Source organism: Anomaloglossus baeobatrachus, chromosome 2 (genome assembly GCF_048569485.1).
Source record: "Anomaloglossus baeobatrachus isolate aAnoBae1 chromosome 2, aAnoBae1.hap1, whole genome shotgun sequence".
In the NCBI taxonomy this organism is placed as follows: domain Eukaryota; kingdom Metazoa; phylum Chordata; class Amphibia; order Anura; family Aromobatidae; genus Anomaloglossus; species Anomaloglossus baeobatrachus.
The window spans coordinates 28862536-28884854 of NC_134354.1; the positions used below are offsets into that span (position 1 = coordinate 28862536).

Consider the following 22319-nt stretch of genomic DNA (forward strand, 5'->3'; position numbering starts at 1 on the left):
CCGCTCGAGCCACCGAGCAGCAGTAGCAGCAGCAGCGCCGGACCCGAGCGTCAGCGTTTAGTCGAGCAGCGCCCCGCCACCCGCGACACAGTCATCAACACTTGTGTGCCTCTTTGAAAAGATGGACAACGATGAACAGAGGCCAAACAGAGTCTGGAGTAACTCTGCTGCCTCATTAGTGAACGGATCTGTCGGGGATTTCACCAGAATCACGTATTTCGGAGATGTGGAGAAAAACCCCGATGATAAATGTGAACTTATCCAACATGTTCTGTACCAAATAAAATTCAACTCAACCCACAACAGGTCCATCATCTGATAACGGAAATATAGGGGGCTTTCACGTTACTGATAGCAAAAAGACTCTGGAAAAAAGCTATGGCCCCACTTCAAAAAAGAAAACCAGCAAAATTTGCACTCCCAAATGCAAATGTCCCCTTTTCTTCTGAGCCCCACAATCTGCCTAAACCACAGTTAACATCCACATGTTTGGCATTGTTGTACTGAAGAGATCACGCTTAATTTATGGGGTGCATGTCTCCAAAAGCATGGGCACAATGTACGGACACTATAATGTACTGGGCACTATAAGGATTTATTTCCAATTTTTAATTCTGCAGCATTAACTGCGTTTGACTCCATGGGTGTTTTCCAGAGACAAAATCGTCACTACACCCATAGATGAATTACTAGAGTGATATAAATTCTAAAACGTGGTCACTTAAGAGGGTTTCTGTTGTTCTGTCACTTAGGGGCTCTGCAAATCGAGTCCACAAACTATTCTATGAAACTCTGTGCTCCAAAAATCGATTGGCGCTGCTTCCCTGCTGAGCCCTGTCAGTCACATGTGGGGTATTTCCACATACAGGGAATATTGTGTAACACTTATGGGGCCTTTTTTTACCTATTCCCCTTGTGAAAATTGGAAATCTGGGGTTAAAACATTAGCGGAAAAAATGTAAATATGTTATCTTCACCGTCCAATAGTATAACATTTTACACACACCTGTAGTGTCAATATGCTCACTGCACCCCTGGATGAATTCACTGAGTGGTGCCGTTTGTAAAATGGGGTCACTTGTGGGGGGTTTCTGCTATTTTATCCCCTCATAGACTCTGCAAATGGCACCCGAAAACCAAGCCAAGTAAATCTGCACTGCAATATGGCGCTCCTTCCATTCTTCACTTTGTACTGTGCCTCAAAAGTAGTTTTCAACCACATATGGGGTATTGCCATTCTCAGGGTAAATTGCACAACAAATTGTATGGTTCATTATCACCTGTTACGCTTGTTAAAATGTAACATTTGGGGCAAAAGCAACATGTTTGTGGGAAAAATTAGTTTTTTCATTTTCACAGCTCAACGTTATAAAATTGTATCAAGCCCCCGGGGGTTCAAGGTGCTCATCACACATCTACATAAATTCCGTGAGGGGTCTAGTTTCCAAAATGGGGTCACTTGTGGGGGAGCTACATTGTTTAGGCACCTCAGGGGTTCTCCAAACGTGACATGGCGTCCTTTAACGATTCCAGACGATTTTATGTTCCAAAAGTCAAATGGCGTTCCTTCCCTTCCGAGCCCTGTTGTGCGCCAAACAGTAGCTGTACACCACATATGGGGTACTGGCGTAATCAGGAGAAATTGCACATCATATTGTAAGGTGTGTTATCTCCCGTTACCCTTGTGAAAATTAAAAATTTGGGACAAAAGCAACATGTTGATATGAAAAATGAATTTTTCATTTTCTCTGCTCAATATTATCAAATTGTGCGAAACATCTGGGGGTTCAAGGTGCTCACCACACATCTAGATAAATTCCTTGAGGGGTCTAGTTTTCAAAATGGGGTGAAATGTAAGGGGAGCTCCACTATTTAAGTACAACAGGGCTCTCCAAACGTGATAAGGCATCCGCTATCTATTCCAGAGAATTTGCAATCTAAATGTCAAATTGTGCTCCTTTCCTGCTGAGCCGTGCCATGCACCCAAACAGTAGTCTTCCACCACACATGGGCTTTCGGTGTACTCAAGACAAATTGCACAACAAATTGTATGGTGCATTTTCTCATAAAAATACATTTGGGGCTAACGTAACATTTTTGTAACAAAAATAAATTTGAACCCCTTCACGACCGGACGATTTTTCGCTTTCTGTTTTTTTTTTCACCATTCTTCCGAGAGACGTACCTTTTTTATTTTTCAGTCAATATGGTCATGTGAGGGCTCATTTTTTGCGGAACGAGCTGTACTTTTAAATGAAACCATAAGTTTTACCATATAGTGTACTGGAAAATAGCAAAAAAATTCCAAATGCGGAAAAATTGCAAAAAAAAGTGCGATAGCACTATTGTTTTTGAGACATTTTATTCACTGTGTTTACTATATGGTAAAACTTATGTGTGGGTGTGATGCCTCAGGTCAGTGCGAGTTTGTAGACACTAAACATGTACAAATTTACTTTTATATAAGGGGTTAAAAATAATCAGAAGTTTGTCCGAAAAAAGTGGCGCACAATTTACGCAATATTCCGTGACCCGTAGCGTTCTCATTTTTCGGGATCTATGGCTCAGTGACGGCTTATTTTTTGCGTCTCAGGCTGCCGTTTTTAACGGTACCATTTTTGCACAGATGCTACGTTTTGATCGCCTGTTATTGCATTTTGAGCAAAATTTGTTGCGACCAAAAATTGTAATTTTGGCGTTTGGAATTTAGTGTCTGTAAAGCACCTAAAGGGTTAATTCATTTCTTGGATGTGGTTTTGAGCAGTGTGAGGGGTGCAGTTTTTACAATGGGGTCACTTTTGGGTGTTTTCTATCACCTAGGGCTCTCAAAGTCACCTCAAATGTGATTCGGTCGCTAAAAAAAAAAAATGGTTTTGTAAATTTTGTTGGTAAAATGAGAAATTGACGATGCATTTTGAACCCTTCTAACTTCTTAACACAAAAAAAAACTGTTTCAAAAATTGCGCTGGTGTTAAGTAGACGTGTGGGAAATGTTATTTATTAGGTATTTTGTGTGAGATAACTCTCTGGTTTAAATTCATAAAAATTTTAAAATTGCGAAAATTTTCATCAAATTTTTGATATTTTCACAATGTCGTTCTAAACAAAGTACAATATGTAATGAAAAAACAATCTCAGGATCCATTGACGTGTTCCACAGTTATAACCTCATAAAGTGACACTGGTCAGAATTGTAAAAAAAATGGCCTGGTCAAGAAAATGAAAACAGGCTCAGGGGTTAAAGGGAACCTGTGATGTTCCCTATGCACCCAGAACCACGAGCAGTTCTGGGTGTATATTGCTAATCCCTGCCCAACCGTCCCTGTATACACTAGCATAGATAAAGATATCTTTAGAAAAAGTATTTCTAATAATCCTTTATTATATGCTAATTAGCTCAGGGACTAGTCACAATGGCATTAGTTCCCCTTGCCAGTCGCCCCCTTAGAATATTAGCACGCCCCTGTGGGTGCCCGACGCTAAATTTCAGTGCACATGATCCGAAGTCTTGGACTTCCAGACAAGCGTACTATGAAGTCGGGTGTAAACGTCCCGGCTTCAAACTGGTGTAGCACGCATGACCGGAAGTCCGAGAACGTTCTGATTGTGTGCACCGAGCCAAAAACCAGCGGTGGCAGCAGAGGTGAGAGCGGCTATGCCTCTGACGCTGCGCATTTATTAGCATGTTAGCATACTAAAGTACTAACATGCTAAAGAGGGGCAACTAGCCAGGGGAACTAACACCCAGGGGACTAGTCCCCTCGCTCATTAGCATATCATAAAGTAAATTTAGAAATACAGTGCCTTGTGAAAGTATTCGGCCCCTTTGCATTTTTCAACCTTTTCCCACATTTCAGGCTTCAAACAAAGATAAAAATGTTAATGTTCTGGTGAAGAATCAACAACAAGTGACACAATTGTGAAGTTGAACAAAATTTATTGCTTATTTTAAACTTTTTTAAAAAATAAATAACTGAAAATTGGGACGTGCAATATTATTCATCCCCTATAAGTTAATACTTTATAGCGCCCCCTTTTGCTGCGATTACAGCTGCAGTCTCTTGGGGTATGTGTTTATCAGTTTTGCACATGGAGAGACTGAAATTCTCGCCCATTCTTCCTTTGTAAACAGCTGGAGCTGAGTGAGGTTGGATGGAGGCGTTTGTGAACAGCAGTTTTCAGCTCTTTCCACAGATTCTCAATTGGGTTCAGGTCTGGACTGTGACTTGGCCATTCTAACACCTGGATATGATTATTTGTGAACCATTGCATTGTAGATTTTGCTTTATGTTTGGGATCATTGTCTTGTTGGAAGACAAATCTCCGTTCCAGTCTCGGGTCTTTATCAGACTCCGAGAGGTTTTCTTCAAGAATGGTCCTGTATTTGGCTCCATCCATCTTCCCATCAATTTTAACCATCTTCCCTATCCTTGCTGAAGAAAAGCAGGCCCAAACCATGATGCTGCCACCACCATGTTTGACAGTGGGGATGGTGTGTTCAGGGTGATGAGCTGTGTTGCTTTTACACCAAACATATCGTTGGCATTGTGCCCAAATAGTTTGATTTTGGTGTCATCTGACCAGAGCACCTTCTTCCACATGTTTGGTGTCTCCCAGGTGGCTTGTGGCAAACTTTAAAGACACTTTTTATGGATATCTTTGAGAAATGGCTTTCTCCTTGCCACTCTTCCATAAAGGCCAGATTTGTGCAGTGTACGACTGATTGTTGTCCTATGGACAGACTCTCCCACCTCAGCTGTAGATCTCTGCAGATCATCCAGAGTGATCATGGGCCTCTTGGCTGCATCTCTGATCAGTCTTCTCCTTGTGTGAGATGATAGTTTGGATGGACGGCCGGGTCTTGGTAGATTTGCAGTGGTATGATACTCCTTCCATTTCAATATGATCGCTTGCACAGTGCTTCTTGGGATGCTTAAAGTTTTGGAAATCTTTTTGTAACGAAATCCGGCTTTAAACTTCTCCACAACAGTATTGTCGCGGGCGGAGGAGGGGACGCTGAGCTCTCCCACTGCTCAGGTCCGGCCGCTGCTGCTGCGGCCACTGCTGCTCGGTGGTGGCTCGAGCGGTGGGCCGGATCCCGGGGACTCGAGCGGCATTCCTCGCCCATGAGTGAAAAGGGAATTTGATTGTGGGGGATTTTAGTTCTTGTCCGTGACGCCACCCACGGTTGTGGTGATGTTGGTGACACCACTGCTGCTCTGGACGGGGATCCCGGGAGTGGTGACAGGGAGCAGCTTTGTTGTTAGTTCTCCCCTCCGTGGGTAGGGGGTTGGTTGTCCCGGGGCCCGGTGATGGGGTAGGGATGGATGGCAGGCGGGTTGCGGGGCCTGGTGAGGTGCAGGGTCGCGGGGGCAGCGCTGTGCCGCACGGCACGGTGGTACTCACTCAGCCAATGATGAGGACACAGTTCTCGGTAAAACACACGGCTGGATGGACGGGTCCCACAGACGGCTGCGGTGTTGTTTCTCCTGGCAGGTTGATGGTGACTGCCTTTCCCTGCACCTATGTACGGTAGATGGTTCCAATGGGTTCCCACCGGTAACCCGCTCCCCGGCTTGGATGTGGGCCGGAGGAGCCCCTTTTGCCCGCGTAGGCTCTGGCCCTGAGAAACGGTTGCCTTGGTGGTGGCGGTGTCTCCCTCTCTTGGTTGGACTGTTGCCTTCTGTCGGGACTTAGTCGTTGGGAAACCCAGGAGGTTCCCTTCACTAACGGATTCGGCAAATTCACGGCGACTCCTAGCCTTGCCGGGGTCCGTAAGCCCCTGCCAAATGGTGCTGGCTTCTCTTCGCGTACCGGTCCGGTACCGCCGGGCCACCGCCCGTCCACGGTCTTTATGGTAAGCTCTGATAGGCCACTCCTGCAGACGGTCACCACCGTCTGCCAACCTTGCTGATCCGTCCGGGCCACACACCCGGGCCAACTTCAGGCTGCTCTTTTGCTACTTCCCTACTTCCACTTCAACCTCCAAAACTAATCTGCACTGAATTGTCTGCTTTTCTCGCCTCCAGGACCGTGAACTCGTCGGTGGGCGGGGCCAACCGCCTGGCCCACCCCCCTGGTGTGATCATCAGCCCCTGGAGGAAGGCAACAAGGGTTTTGTGTCTGACTTCGGTGTGCCTGCTGGGAGTGTGGGGTGTGTGGGTGTTGTTCTTTGTGGCCCCTGGCTTGTCCAGGGCGCCACATTATCACGGACCTGCCTGTTGTGTTCCTTGGTCTTCAAGATGCTCTCTGTGCTTTATACAGAACACTGAGACTATCACAGAGCAAGGGCATTTATACGGAGACTTGATTACACACAGGGGCTTATATTTATCATCATCAGTCATTTAGGACAACATTGGATCATTCAGAGATCCTCAATGAACGTCTGGAGTGAGTTTGCTGCACTGAAAGTAAAGGGGATGAATAATATTGCACGCCCCAATTTTCAGTTATTTATTTTTTTAAAAAGTTTAAAATAAGCAATAAATTTCATTACAATTGTGTCCCGCTTGTTGATTCTTCACCATTAAAGTTTTTATATTTGTTTGTTTTCTGAAATGTGGGAAAAGGTTGAAAAATTCAAGGGGGCCGAATACTTTCGCAAGGCACTGTACTTTTTCTAAAGATCTCATTATTTATGCGAGTGTATGCAGGGATTAGGAATATGTACCCAGAGCTGCTCGTGGTGCTGGGTGTATATTGCACCCGACAGGTTCCTTTTAATTCAGAAAAATGTGGTATATAAAATCATTTGATGCTTAATTTATATTTAACTTCATTGTCACTTGTAGAATTATTTCCAGAATAATTCATATTGTCTCAATATTTTAATTTTATATTATATTATTTTAAATTCCAATATATTTTTAATACAGAATGTGTTTCCGTTTCACTATTGCGTATCTGAAACAAAAAAAAAACAAATCGATGTGACATGTAAAACGATCTCCTGCGCCACTGTGTGAAGATGCTACTTCTGCAAAGATTTGAATTTTTACATTTACTGTCAAAATGGCTATTAAACCATGCTTAGCGCTTTCCCCTTCATACTTACGGCTCCGGTCTGCAGCCGAAAAACTGTTTTCCATTAAACTGCTATCTTCAATTAAGGAAAGAGTTGCTTAAAGATGTTGTGGGAGGGGGACAGACCACGGCAGGGGCTGCTCGAGACGCTCGGATCTGGGCGGTTGCTGTGGCTCGAGTGGAAGCCGGATCCGGGGCTCGTGCAGCAGTCTGCCGCCCACAACTGAATAGGGGGGTTACTTACAGGGGAGAGTTTGTCAGTGACGCCACCCGTGGGTTGTGGTGATAGTTGGTGACACCGCCACTGCCTTGGTAAAGGGCGCCCGGGGCTCATGGAGCGGGGCAGCAAGATGGTATCCCTTCCACGGGTAGGAGAGGTGTTTTCCCGGGGCCCAAGTGTAGGTGAGATAGAGTGATCGGGCGCAGTCTGTGGGGATGGACCGGATGATACCGATGTACTTACTGTTTGAATAAAGTCACACAGAGTCCAGATAGTAAACCAAGTGCCAGATTCCGGTAGCCTCCGGAGGGGTGTGCTCGGGTCCCGCACACCGGTAGACAGGACAGGGGCTCTAGTTTGGTGTCTCGTGTGTTGACTAGTCCGCATGAAATGGGGAAAGTTCACTCCCAGTGACTTTTCTGTGGGAGCTGTCGCCCGCGAGATCTGACCCTTGGGATTTTAGCAGGCACTTGCAGACGCCCTATACCCCGCGTTGGGCTTCCGTCTCGCTCTATCTGGTCTTCTAGTGGGACAAGACTTGGACTCTTGTGCCCTGCTGGTTAATTGGAAAGGTGCTTGCAGCTTTCCTCGCCCTAGGGTCCAGGTACCCCGACTGTGCACGGCCTCCGGACCGGATTCCCGCTGTCGCTACCGGCGGGCTACAACCCTGCCCCGGTCCACTTAAGGTCTCCCGAGACCGGATCTCCGTCGCCTGTGGCCCTGCTCTGCCGTCTGCCACCTAGACAGCTCAGGAAGTCCAGTAGTCCGGGAGCTACAACCCCCGACTGCCACTTCACTCCTCTGTCCAAACTAGACTCTCTCGTTCCCTCTCCTTGACACCTCAGAACCCCTGGGTAGGCGCCACCATCTGCCTGGCCCCGCCCACTGGTGTGTCCCTATTGTCCTGGGGGGGTGACTAGGCTTTTGTGACTGGTGTATACCTGTGTGTGGTTGCGTTGGAGGGACAAGGAGGAGAGAGTCCTGCATCTGGAAGATGGATGCAGTCATCTGTGACACCCTGATTTTGTCAGGGTGTCACAAAGAAACCAGTGCAATTGGATTATTCTGTGTACTACACGTTCCGCACACTGTTATATCCAGACACACACCCATCCCCGCACATAGTTTTATAGTTCGCCTATTTACAGACGTAGACACCCAAATATTTATAGTTTGATATTTTTTTATTCTTTTTTGTAATGGTGAAAGGATGATTTTTTTAAATATTTTTGAAAAAAAAAAATAGTTTTGTGTTTACTTTTTTTAATTCATTCCCACCATGGCACTTGAACAATGAAGGGTCCGATGAATGCAATATAGAAGTTTTACACTGCTACATATCCTTATAGACCTTGCTGTTGTTAGACATCTGGTTGCCAAAGCAACCATCTGCGACCCAGAGGCCTGTAAAGAAGAGGATAGTTCTCTCTGTCAACCACTTAGATGCTGCAGTCACTATAGACCATAGCATCTAGGGGGTTTACCGGTCTGGATTGGAAATAGTCCTGACCTTGTGTCACAAGTGTGACACGGTGTGACGTGATCTCGGGGGAATCTGTGCTCAGGAGGTGGCAATGTATAGTTGTTTCCCCAGTGTTGGAGTATATTTAATTCTATCCACCTCTTCCGGCAAGCCTACGACCTGCCGTAACCCTCAGTCTGATATAGCACCGCACGCCCATCTCTACCCTTACCCACTGTACCCTCACCCATCCCTTGTAGACTGTGAGCCCTCACGGGCAGGGGCCTCCGTCCTCTTGTACCGGTCTGTGCCTTGTATTGTCTACGATTATTGTACTTGTCCCTATTATGTACACCCCTTTCACATGTAAAGCGCCATGGAATTGATGGCACTATAATAATAAATAATAATAATAATATCCAATGCCGAAGGGCTTAAAGTTCCTTTCTATCCTGCCGTAATCTAACAGGTAGTTGTAATCTCAGCTGCAGCCACTCCCTTCTGCTATAAATATCCACACCTCACTCCTCCCGATGTCGTCTATAGTTCTTTCTATACTGTCCACTTTGAAGGAGCCAGTCTATGGAGAAGCTTAGATGTTTATTCATGTTGCAGCTGAGAAGTTTCCTGCTGGAGAAACCATGAAGTGCTTTGTTGTTGTATCTTTCCCCAACCTGTTTGTCTTATGTCCCTCATGTTGTATTATTGTAGTGGCGTTGGCCTTCACACTAGGCAGGGTGAGTTCAGGGCAAGCAAGGGCGTAGGATCATGACAGCGCATGGGGGAACGTTAGTGAGTTCAGGGATCAGACTCAGGTGAGTGTTAGGAGGTGACCCCACTCCCCTCTCCCTATCACCAATGCCTTCCACTGTACCTCTCCCCTAACCTTTTTCCTTCACGTTGGGCGACTCACCGGGTGTCCTCTAGCACCCACCATGACACCTTGGGGTCTCAAGCAGTGTTATAGCTGTTTTAGCTTATATTGACTCCCTCAATTGTGAGCTCATCTCCTAAGCCTGCACATTACGACTGCTGTAATAGTATGCAATAGGGAAGAGATGAATAGAGCGGCAGCCTTATTTCTCCATGCAAAATAATAACACTTGGCATCTTTGGTACTTTAGGGAGAGAATCTGAACTTGACAATCAGCTAGTTAGATAAATCCCCATCGTATGATGCAAAAACATCAAGACAATACGTTGAAGTCTTCTGGGCTGCAATGCTAAACACAACCTGTTCTACAGGGGTGGCGCTGTTTCTGGAGGAAAGTTCCATGTTTTATTAATCCTTTACAACGAAAGAGTTCAGTTTTAGCATATAAAACATTATTTGATTTTATTCATATTTATCGCCCACCCTGTAAAAGGGACATATAGTCTCCCCTGATTTTGAGTTATATTTAGGATCCCAGGCATAAAGAATCTTAGAGACAGGCAGAGAGACAAAGAGAGCGAGAGAGGCAGAGACACAGAGACAGACAGAGAGAAACAGAGACACAGAGAAAGATAGACAGAGAGACAGACAGAGACAGAGAGACAAAGAGAGCAAGAGAGACAGACAGGGAGAGAGACAGAGAGAGAGACACAGAGACAGAGACAGACAGAGACACAGAGAGAGAGAGACAGAGAAAGATAGACAGAGAGACAGAGGAGAGACAAAGAGAGACAGAGACAGACAGAGAGACAAGGAGGGCGAGAGAGACAGAGACAGACAGAGAGACAGACAGATTAATAAACAGAGAGAGACAGAGCGAGAGACCAAGAGACAAAGTTAAAGAGACAGAGACACAGAGAGAGAAATAGAAAGATAGACAGAGAGAGAGAGAGAGAGAGACAGAGAGAGACAGAGACAAAGAGAGTGAGAGAGACAGAGACACAGAGACAGACAGAAACAGAGAGAGAGAGACAGAGAAAGAGAGAGAGAGACAAAGAGAGACAGAGAGACAAAGAGAGCGAGAGAAACAGAGACAGACAGAGAGACAGAGAGAGACAGAGCGAGAGACTAAGAGACAAAGAGTGAGAGAGACAGAGACAGAGAGAGAAACAGAAAGATAGACAGAGAGACAGAGAGAGTGAGAGACAGAGAGAGACATAGACACAGAGATAGACAGAGACAAAGAGAGTGAGAGAGACAGAGACACAGAGACAGAGAGGGAGACAGAGAGACGGAGACAGACAGAGACAGACACAGACAGAGAGACAAAGAGAGAGAGACTGACAGAGAAAGAAAGACAGAGAGACAGAGAAAGAGAGACACACCGAGAGACACAGACACACAAAGAGAGACAGAGACAGATAAAGAGACAGACTCACAGAGAGACAGACACATAGAGACAGACACATAGAGACAGACACACAGAAACAGATAGACACACAGAGAAAGAGACAGACAGAGAGAGAGGGAGAGTGGGAGCGATAGAGAGACGCTTAGGGTACTTTCACACAACCGGTTTGAGCCCTGCGGCTCAATCCGGCTGTGAAAACTATGCAACGGATGCGGCGAAAACACCGCATCCTTTGCATAAGTTTTTACATGCGGCCCGTCCGGTTTTTTCCGGTTGCGGCATGCTGCTGAGCATGCGCAGTGGAAAAAACCGCATGCGGTGACCGGATGCGGGTTTTTCCGCATCGCGCTGCATCCGGCCTCCATAGGTATGCATTGAAAAATGCGCCGCAGCGGCCGGATGCGGCGCGATGCGGTGTTTTTTGCCGGAGCAAAAAACATTGCAGGGTACGTTCGATCCGGCCGCGGCATCGGCTAAATCTGCCGCATGCGGCAAAAACCGGACCGAACGCAAGCCCCTGCGGCACAATACGGCACTAATGTAAGTCTATGCAAAAAAACCCGCAACCGGCGTTACAAAAGCCGGTTGCGGTTTTTCTGCAGAACGCTGTATTGTGCCGCAGAGCAAAAATCCGGATGTGTGAAAGTAGCCTAAGTTACTATCCCAGGTAATGTCGGGTACTACAGCTAGTATACAGATATATTAAAAAAAATATTTGAAAAATATTTAAAAAAAAACATAAAAGTTCAGGAATTAAAATAAAATATAAAAACAAAAAAAATTAAAATAAACAATATAGAATAAAAAAAAAAAGTCAGAAAATCTTCTGAACCCCAAGATGGTAATTGTATCAACCCCAAAAAAAATGAAGGAAGAAAAAAAGTTATAGCCCAAGAAAGAAGATTGAAAACAAACAGACCACATAAACCTGGAGCTGGCCTTCACATCTATAGGCCCTACACCGCTTTAGGCTCATCAAAAGAGAAGAATATTTAAAAAAAATACAAAATTATTGACCTTGATCTATACATTTTTCACCGCAATTTCCAAAAAGTTATAAGAAAAACCCTTCTGATACCCCCCAGCCTTGGAAGCTGAGATCCGTGATACTCCCCAATGACTGTTACTCAGAGATACAATGTAACAAGTGGACGAGGACTCACCAAGCATCTGCGCACTGCCCAGCCCTGTGGCCATGCCCGCGAGGGTCAGGTAGAGGATAGCCTTCTTGTCCATCCTACCCCTTGATCTTCCACGCGGTTTGAAATAATGATATTTAGAAACAAAATCCTGTCCTCCAGATTATAACGCAGCTTAGAGGAATGGACGGGGCTTTGTGTTTCTTCACTTGTCGATCTGGAAGACTGGAGTCAGCAGAGGAGATCCACTGGGCATACCGTGAGGGCTCATTAATTTCATGTACTCGGCCCAACCCCCTGCAGACACCTGAGGCTCTGGCTCCACACGGTGCCGTAATTACAAGCATGGAAGTGATAAAAAGTCATATCAAGCAAGAAGGATAACCCCGAGCCCCAACTACCACTTACAAGGTGTCATCATAAATGGTAGCAGGGTCTATAGGACCCCTCAGTCACCTAGGTGAGAAGCTTCGGCAACCTTATTTGCAGATGCACTATCAAGGTGCAAGAATATGGCATGGATAAGGTTGGACCCAAAAAGGGGGCAAGTCAATTTCTAGGGGGTATAGGCCTAGAGCCCACCCGACCAAACTAATATCGAGGTTTCTGAAAAGTCACTACATCAATCAAGTCATCAATCCTCACAGTCTGCACAGTTATCTGGCCACTGAAGGAGGAGCATGTAACCAATCCTGTCCATCGATCATGAAAACAGTGAGGGGGGACACATTAAAAAATCCGACATGTTTCAGCTAGTAGAGCCTTTAGGAAGGGTGAGCTGAACTACTTTTTCTATTTTCTGCATGCTAGAATATTGGCTGCAAAGCAGAGTAAAATGTAGTTCTTAATTTCTCCTATCCATTGCGGAGATATTAAATTGTAAAGTTTAGGTTATAACTAGTGATGAGCGGGCACTACCATGCTTGGGTGCTCTGTACTCGTAAATAGTGATGAGCGGGCACTACCATGCTTGGGTGCTCTGTACTCGTAAATAGTGATGAGCGGGCACTACCATGCTCGGGTGCTCTGTACTCGTAAATAGTGATGAGCGGGCACTACCATGCTCGGGTGCTCTGTACTCATAACTAGTGATGAGCGGGCACTACCATGCTCGGGTGCTCGGTACTCGTAACTAGTGATGAGCGGGCACTACCATGCTCGGGTGCTCTGTACTCGTAACTAGTGATGAGCGGGCACTACCATGCTCGGGTGCTCTGTACTGGTAACTAGTGATGAGCGGGCACTACCATGCTCGGGTGCTCGGTACTCGTAACTAGTGATGAGCGGGCACTACCATGCTCGGGTGCTCAGTACTTGTAACTAGTGATGAGCGGGCACTACCATGCTCGGGTGCTCAGTACTGGTAACTAGTGATGAGCGGGCACTTCCATGCTCAGGGCACTACCATGCTCAGGTGCTCAGTACTCATAACTAGTGATGAGCGGGCACTACCATGCTCGGGTGCTCAGTACACGTAACTAGTGATGAGCGGGCACTACCATGCTCGAGTGCTCAGTACTGGTAACTAGTGATGAGCGGGCACTACCATGCTCAGGGCACTACCATGCTCAGGTGCTCAGTACTCATAACTAGTGATGAGCGGGCACTACCATGCTCGGGTGCTCAGTACACGTAACTAGTGATGAGCAGGCACTACCATGCTCGAGTGCTCAGTACTGGTAACTAGTGATGAGCGGGCACAACCATGCTCAGGTGCTCTGTACTCGTAACTATTGATGAGCGGGCACTACCATGCTCGGGTGCTCAGTACTCGTAACTAGTGATGAGTGGGCATTACCATGCTCGGGTGCTCAGTACTCATAACTAGTGATGAGCGGGCACTACCATGCTCGGGTGCTCTGTACTCGTAACTAGTGATGAGTGGGCACTACCATGCTTGGTTGCTCTGTACTCGTAACTAGTGATGAGCGGGCACTACCATGCTCGGGTGCTCTGTACTCATAACTAGTGATGAGCGGGCACTACCATGCTCGGGTGCTCTGTACTCGTAACTAGTGATGAGTGGGCACTACCATGCTTGGTTGCTCTGTACTCGTAACTAGTGATGAGCGGGCACTACCATGCTCAGGTGCTCTGTACTGGTAACTAGTGATGAGTGAGCACTACCATGCACGGGTGCTCTGTACTGGTAACTAGTGATGAGCGGGCGCTACCATGCTCGGGTGCTCTGTACTGGTAACTAGTGATGAGCGAGCACTACCATGCTCGGGTGCTCAGTACTGGTAACTAGTGATGAGCGGGCACTACCATGCTCGGGTGCTCTGTACTGGTAACTAGTGATGAGCGGGCACTACCATGCTCGGGTGCTCTGTACTGGTAACTAGTGATGAGCGAGCACTACCATGCTCGGGTGCTCAGTACTGGTAACTAGTGATGAGCGAGCACTACCATGCTCGGGTGCTCAGTACTCGTAACTAGTGATGAGCGGGCACTACCATGCACGGGTGCTCGGTACTAGATAAAAGCAGTTAATGTTCGGATGGATGCGACTTGAGTAGCCATGTGCGAATGGGAGACTTGAGAATCTTTCTGGGAAATCTCTAGGAAAAACTTTCGAATCCCTCATTGGCTTCTACACTGCTCAAAAAAATTAAAGGGAGTGTGGCGCCCTGGACAAGCCAGGTCGTCACTGGTACTGCAACAACACATCCCACACCCCGGCTAGGCACATCAGTCACACACAAATCCTTGTTGCCTCCCTCCAGGGGCTGATGTCCACACCAGGTGGGGTGGAGCCAGGCGGTTGGCCCCACCCACTGAGGAGTTCACAGTCCTGGAGGCGGGAAAGGAAGGGAGTTCGGTTCAGTTCAGTTAGGGAAGTGGTAGTGGAGGAACAGTCTGACCGTGTCCGGGTACGTGGCCCGGGCACATACAGCAAGGTTGGCAGACGGTGGTGGCCGTCTGCAGGAGAGGCCTATCGACGCGGAACCGTAGGACCGGGGTCGGGTGGTGGCCCGCCGGTACCGAACTGGGGAGCGAAGAGAAGCCAGCACAAACCGGCAGGGCCTGCGGACCCCGACCAGGCTAGGAGATGCTGTTAAACCGGTCAAATCCGTTAGTGACGGGAACCTCCAGGGTTTCCTAGCAGCAAAGACCCGATTGAAGGCAACCGTCCAAACCGAACAGGGAGATACAGCTACCGCCTGAGCTAGAGCTCCCAGGGCCAGAGCCTGCGGGCAAAAGGGGCTCCTCCGGCACATATCCAAGCTGGGGAGCGGGTTACCGGTGGGAAGCCATCGGGACCGAAGATACACAACAGGTGCAGGGAAAGGCAGCCACCACCAACCTACCGGGAGTGACCACAGCAGCCGGCTGCGGGACCCGTCCATCCAGCCGTTTGTTTTACCGGAGACTCTGTATCCATTCTTGGCTGAGTGAGTACCATCGTGCCACCTGGCACCGCGCTGCCCCCGCGACCCTGCACCTCACCTACCCTGCCTTCCCCGTCACCTCACCGGGCCCCGGGACCACCAAATCCCCCTACCTACAGAGGGGAAAGAAACATCTCGGCTGCTCCCTGTAATCGCTCCCGGGATCCCCGTCCAGAGCAGCGGTGGTGCCCCAACCTCACCACAAACCGTGGGTGGCGTCACGGACCAACTCTCCAAACCCAAAAACTACCCCTTTCACTCACGGGCGAGGAGCGCCGCTCGAGTCCCCGGATCCAGCCCACTGCTCGAGCCACCGAGCAGCCAGCAGCAAGCCGCAGCAGCGCAAGATCCGAGCGTGGTGAGCGCAGCGCCCTCCGCGCCCGTGACAACTTGGCGTCATGAACAGGATCTTACCATTCTACCGGCTGGTAGAAGTGCGCCTTGTGTCCCGCCGGCGGTGTCCGGCCGAAAAATTTCAGAATCCTCCATCTTGGGCGCGAAGATCTTCCCGCTCGAGCGTCTTCTCGAGCAGTGCAGGCGCGAAAGCCGAAGAAAAAGACCAAGGGGGGAGGATGGCGTCCGGCCGCATGTAAACCACGGCTATAAATGCGGGGACGCCAGGACTCTGCGGCCATCTTTGGTTCCTGGAAGAGGCCGCTGCCAAGATGCATAGTCCATCCGGCAACACCGTAGTCCCCGCGCCTGGTAACGCAGCGTGGGTGCAAGTCCGGACCGTCCAGCTGAGCAGCCGCCTGCAGGTCCGAGTGCAGCTCCTCCTGGAGGAGTGGGAGGCCGACATGGCGGACGTGGTGGCGGCAATACGGAGACGCGAGGTGGAGGAAGATTTGGAGGAGCGGGTAAGAGACCCACGCCCCTGTATTCCTAAGGGATCAGCCGCTGCGGCTGAGGGGCCCGGCTTGCACCCGCTCACCCTGCTGCCTCCCCCACTACCCGTGTTAGTCGCTACCACCCCGCCACTAGGCCCGCTACCCGCACAACCGGTAGCGGAACCCTGCCTGTCCGCCAAAGCGGACCGACCTGCAGTTGAGGCCCGTAGCCGCCCAGAACCACTTCCCTGGAAGTTGCCGAAGACCGTGCCCGTCAGCAGAGATGTACCGGTGGCACTTGCAGTGACCGTGCCTAGTCCCGTACCGGCTCCGGCAGTCCGTCCCGTGCAGGAGGAGGCGGAGGTCAAGCGGGAGAGGAACCCTGTACCCATCCCCCACGCCTCGGCTGAGGCTGCGCCGGGTCGCTGCTGCGAGGCGGCACCCCAGGCCATGACACCGCGGGATCTTCCAGAGAGGGCGCCAGTGGTGGGCAATGTGGTAGAAGTCTCGCAGGGCCCGACCCGCGCGCAGGGGCAAGCAGTAGCCCCTTACTGGGACAAGGAACCGACCCCGCTGGGCCGAGAAATTGCGGAAAGGGAAAATCGGAAGGCTGAACTGATAGCCCGCACCATCCAAGAGAAGGAGAGCCTCCGTAGAGCCACCTTCCGGGTACGGGGCCCGATACACGAGGGGCAAGTAAGGACGTTTGATGTCCGTCGGGGGTACGGGTTTATCTTCGAGCCGGGCCTGGAGGCCGAAGTCTTTGTAGCCCGTCGGGACGTTAATGCCCATCTGCCAGAGGACCACCTGGGCCGCAACCTGCTCCCAGGTGACTTAGTTACCTACACGCGGCACTGCGGAGAGAGGGGGCTGGTTTGCCCTGGACGCCAAACTGAGAGGAGGCCAGGAGGCCCAAGCACCAGCCCAGCCCCCTCCTCCGGCCTGTGTGGTGGATTTGAAATGAGTCAATGGTCCCTCCATTGCACCGTTGTCCCCGTTGGGACCATCAGTACCGTGAGTTACCGTTACAAATGAATGAAAGCTAATCAACCGAAATGTTACCTGATTATCAACCGTGATTGAACCGGCCGTTGCCGGCAAGTTGTCCCCGTAGAGACCCTTTGCACCGTGCGTAAGGAACTACTTACGGACACGCCCGAGAACTTGCAGGGCAACCACAAACTTGTGGAATGTAAATAATTTTTAGCTTAATTCCGTGACCGCCTCCGGAGAGGCTGATTTGGAGGATGGGCCTAGAGAAAGGGATGGCCCAGGCCCGCCACTACCGTAACCTGTGGCGATCCTCCGGGGGGTCAGGGGTTCCCCATGGACGTGGGTCCCCTGAAGAGACCGTAGGGTGCGAAATACCGTACCCGTACCCGCTCGGGTAGCCTGGATATGGACTGGGGTCAAGGGGTGCTGCCCACTTCTTAGGGGCAGCATCAGGGCAAGGTTGTTTGGGTGGGGGAGAGTGGAAGCCAACTGTTTAATAAAAATTGACTGCCGTTAGTAACGTTAAAGTACCGTGCCTCCCGTTAAGGGAAGTTTCATAAAAGAATGCTTATGTTTCATGTTATATGTGTTTTCTACCCATTTTTTTACAGTTGAAAATAAAACCGGTGGTGGACGGGCAGCCCGCGGACGGTCTGCATTTAACCAAGGGGGAATGTGGCGCCCTGGACAAGCCAGGTCGTCACAGGTACTGCAACAACACACCCCACACCCTGGGTTAGGCACATCAGTCACACACAAATCCTTGTTGCCTCCCTCCAGGGGCTGATGTCCACAACAGGTGGGGTGGAGCCAGGCGGTTTGCCCCACCCACTGAGGAGTTCACAGTCCTGGAGACAGGAAAGGAAGGGAGTTCGGTTCAGTTCAGTTAGGGAAGTGGTAGTGGAGGAACAGTCTGACCGTGTCCGGGTACGTGGCCCGGGCACATACAACAAGGTTGGCAGACGGTGGTGGCCGTTTGCAGGAGAAGCCTATCGACGCGGAACCGTAGGACCGGGGTCGGGTGGTGGCCCGCCGGTACCGAACCGGGGAGCGAAGAGAAGCCAGCACAAACCGGCAGTGCCTGCGGACCCCGACCAGGCTAGGAGTTGCCGTTAAACCGGTCAAATCCGTTAGCGACGGGAACCTCCGGGGTTTCCTAGCAGCAAAGACCCGATTGAAGGCAATCATCCAAACCGAACAGGGAGATACAGCTACCGCCTGAGCTAGAGCTCCCAGGGCCAGAGCCTGCGGGCAAAAGGGGCTCCTCCGGCACATATCCAAGCTGGGGAGCGGGTTACTAGTGGGAAGCCATCGGGACCGAAGATACACAACAGGTGCAGGGAAAGGCAGCCACCACCAACCGTCCGGGAGTAACCACAGCAGCCGGCTGCGGGACCCGTCCATCCAGCCATTTGTTTTACCGGAGACTCTGTATCCATTCTTGGCTGAGTGAGTACAACCGTGCCATCCGGCACCGCGCTGCCCCCGCGACCCTGCACCTCACCTACCCTGCCTCCCCCGTCACCTCACCGGGCCCCGGGACCACCAAATCCCCCTACCCACAGAGGGGAAAGAAATATCTCGGCTGCACCCTGTCATCGCTCCCGGGATCCCCGTCCAGAGCAGCGGTGGTGCCCCAACCTCACCACAAACCGTGGGTGGCGTCATGGACCAACTCCCCAAACCCAAAAACCATCCCTTTCACTCACGGGCAAAGAGCGCCGCTCGAGTCCCCGGATCTGGCCCACTGCTCGAGCCACTGAGCAGCCAGCAGCAAGCCGCAGCATCGCAAGATCCGAGCGTGGTGAGCGCAGCGCCCTCCCCGCCCGCGACAGGAGCACTTCAACAACCGAATGTAACTCCAAGTTAATCAAACTTCTGTGAAATGAAACTGTCCACTTCGGAGGCACTGACTGACAATCAATGTCACCTGCTGTTGTGTAAATGGAATAGACATCAGATGGAGATTATTAGCAATTATCAAGACCCCCTCAATAAAGGAGTGTTTCTGCAGGTGGGGAGCACAGAGCACATCTCAGTGCGATGCTTTCTGGCTGATGTTTTGGCCACTTTTGAATGTTGGTTGTGCTCTCGCACTCGTGCTGGTGTGCCGCCCCTGTAGCAGTTGAACTGCTCGGATCCGGGGTTGCTGTGGCTCGAGGGTCTTCGAACCCGGGGGCTAGCGACCACTTCAAATGTAAAGGGGGGGGTTATTAACAAGGGAGAGTTTGTGACGCCACCCATGGTTCACGGTAAGGGGAGTACCGCCGCTGCCGATGGGAATACCCAGGGGAGATGCAGTGGGGCAGCCAGATGGTGATCCCTTCATGGGTAGGGGAGACCCCGGGACTGTGGAGAGAAGTGGCGGATAGCATTGTGCAGGTTATGCGGGCAGGCAGGACGCAGGGGCAGCAGTGTACTCACTCAGGTTGTGTAGACCTTGGTGCAATCATTAAGTAGACTCTGACACAGAAGTAAACCAAGTCTCTGGGTGCCGCTGCCACTCGGGGGAGCTCGTCCGGGTGTCTGTCCCCGCTGGTATTGCTTAGTGGTCCGGAGCCTGCCTCCATGCACAATTATGTAGATTTTTCCTAAGTGACCCTTCGGCCTGAAGCTGTGAGGGTCCCACTCCCTATAGTGATATATTGGAGCTGTGCTCTCGATGGCTGACACTTGGGATTTCAGTGGGCCGCATAAGCTGGAAGGCCCTATCGCCCTTGTTGTGTTGGTGCCTTCGATCTCTGAGCTCTTGGGGAAAATTCATAAAGAGACTATCCTCCACAGGAGAATTATCAGGTTGCGTGAAGCTACACCCTGATCTAGGGTCCTGTACCCCGCCATGCTCAATATCTAGTCCAGTTACTGGAGTTCCCGGTGCCGACTGTTGTCCAAAACTAAGTCAGTACACCCTTTTCCAATACCCTGCGACCGGGTCTACGACTCCTCTGGTCCCAGACCACCATCTGCGACCCAACCAAGGTCACACAGGGAGTTCCAATTCCCTCAGATCCTCCTTCTCTGAGGGCTACTTCTCCACTAACTTCCTACGTCCCACCAGTCTGCCTGACTCCTAGGCGGGTGGCCCTTTTCCAGCTAGACCACCCACTGGTGTGCCTGACAGGGTGTGGTGTGAGGTGTGGTTAGAATTTGAGTGCAGATGGAAGCAATACCAGTGTGTAGGAACCCAGAACCATGGAGGGTGAGTTCTGCACCATGAGAGACAGGGGTGCAGTTCCCTGTGACACCCTGATAAGATCAGGGGCGTCACAGTAGCATGAGACGGACTCTACAACTCACACAAGTGGCACAGGTAGTGCAGCTCATCAATGCGAGCTGTGGCAAGAAGGTTTGCTGTGTCTGTCAGTGTAGTGTCCAGAGGATGGAGACGCTACCAGGAGACAGGCCAGTACACCAGGAGACGTGGAGGGCAACAACCCAGCAGCAGAACCGCTACCTCCACCCTTGTGCAAGGAGGAGCAGGAGGAGCACTGCCAGAGCCCTGCAAAATGACCTCCAGCAGCCACAAATGTGCATGTGTCTGCTCAAACTTTCAGAAACAGACTCCATGAGGCTGGCATGAGGGCCCGACGTCCACAGATGGAGGTTGTGCTCACTGCCCAACACCGTGCAGGACGCTTGGCATTTGCCACAGAACACCAGGATTGGCAAATTCGCCACTGGTGCCCGGTGCTCTTCACAGATGAAAGCAGGTTCACACTGAGCACGTGACAGATGTGACAGAGTCTGGAGATGCTGTGGAGAGCGATCTGCTGCCTGCAACATCCTCCAGCATGACCGGTTTGGCAGGGGGTCAGTAATGGTGTGGAGTGGCATTTCTCTGGAGAGCCGCACATCCCTCCATGTGTTTACCAGACGTAGCCTGACTGCCATTAGGTACCAAGATGAGATCTTCAGACCCCTTGTGCGACCATATGCCGGTGCGTTTGGCGCTGGGTTCCTCCTAATGCAGCACAATGCCAGACCTCATGCGGCTGTAGTGTGTCAGCAGTTCCTGCAAGATGAAGGCATTGAAGCTATGGACTGGCCCGCTTGTTCCCCAGACCTGAATCCGATTGAGCACATCTGAAACATCATGTCTTGCTCCATCCACCAACGTCACGTTGCACCACAGACTGTCCAGGAGTTGGCGGATGCTTAGTCCAGGTCTGGGAGGAGATCCCTCAGGAGACCATCCGCAACCTCATCAGGCGCATGCCCAGGCGTTGTAGGGAGGTCAGACAGGCACGTGGAGGCCACACACAATACTGAGCCTTATCAGGCGCATGCCCAGGCGTTGTATGGAGGTCATACAGGCACATGGAGGCCACACACAATACTGAGCCTCATCAGGAGCATGCCCAGGCGTTGTATGGAGGTCATACAGGCACGTGGAGGCCACACACAATACTGAGCCTCATCAGGAGCATGCCCAGGCGTTGTAGGGAGGTCATACAGGCACATGGAGGCCACACACAATACTGAGCCTCATCAGGAGCATGCCCAGGCGTTGTATGGAGGTCATACAGGCACATGGAGGCCACTCACAATACTGAGCCTCATCAGGAGCATGCCCAGGCGTTGTATGGAGGTCATACAGGCACATGGAGGCCACACACAATACTGAGCCTCATCAGGAGCATGCCCAGGCGTTGTATGGAGGTCATACAGGCACGTGGAGGCCACACACAATACTGAGCCTCATCAGGAGCATGCCCAGGCGTTGTAGGGAGGTCATACAGGCACATGGAGGCCACACACAATACTGAGCCTCATCAGGAGCATGCCCAGGCGTTGTATGGAGGTCATACAGGCACATGGAGGCCACACACAATACTGAGCCTCATCAGGAGCATGCCCAGGCGTTGTAGGGAGGTCATACAGGCACATGGAGGCCACACACAATACTGAGCCTCATCAGGAGCATGCCCAGGCGTTGTATGGAGGTCAGACAGGCACATGGAGGCCACACACAATA

At 50.5% G+C, this 22319-nt stretch overlaps 1 protein-coding gene across 1 annotated transcript in view; it reads right to left on the reverse strand.

Annotated features, from left to right (window-relative positions):
* UMODL1 (uromodulin like 1) overlaps positions 1-12229 on the reverse strand; it is a 120181-nt gene extending 107952 nt beyond the window's left edge. Inside the window, exon 1 of the mRNA XM_075333298.1 lies at positions 12157-12229. Coding sequence (XP_075189413.1) covers positions 12157-12229 — 73 coding nt within the window. The remainder of the gene's footprint in view (positions 1-12156) is intronic.
* Between the last annotated feature and the right edge of the window lie 10090 nt (positions 12230-22319).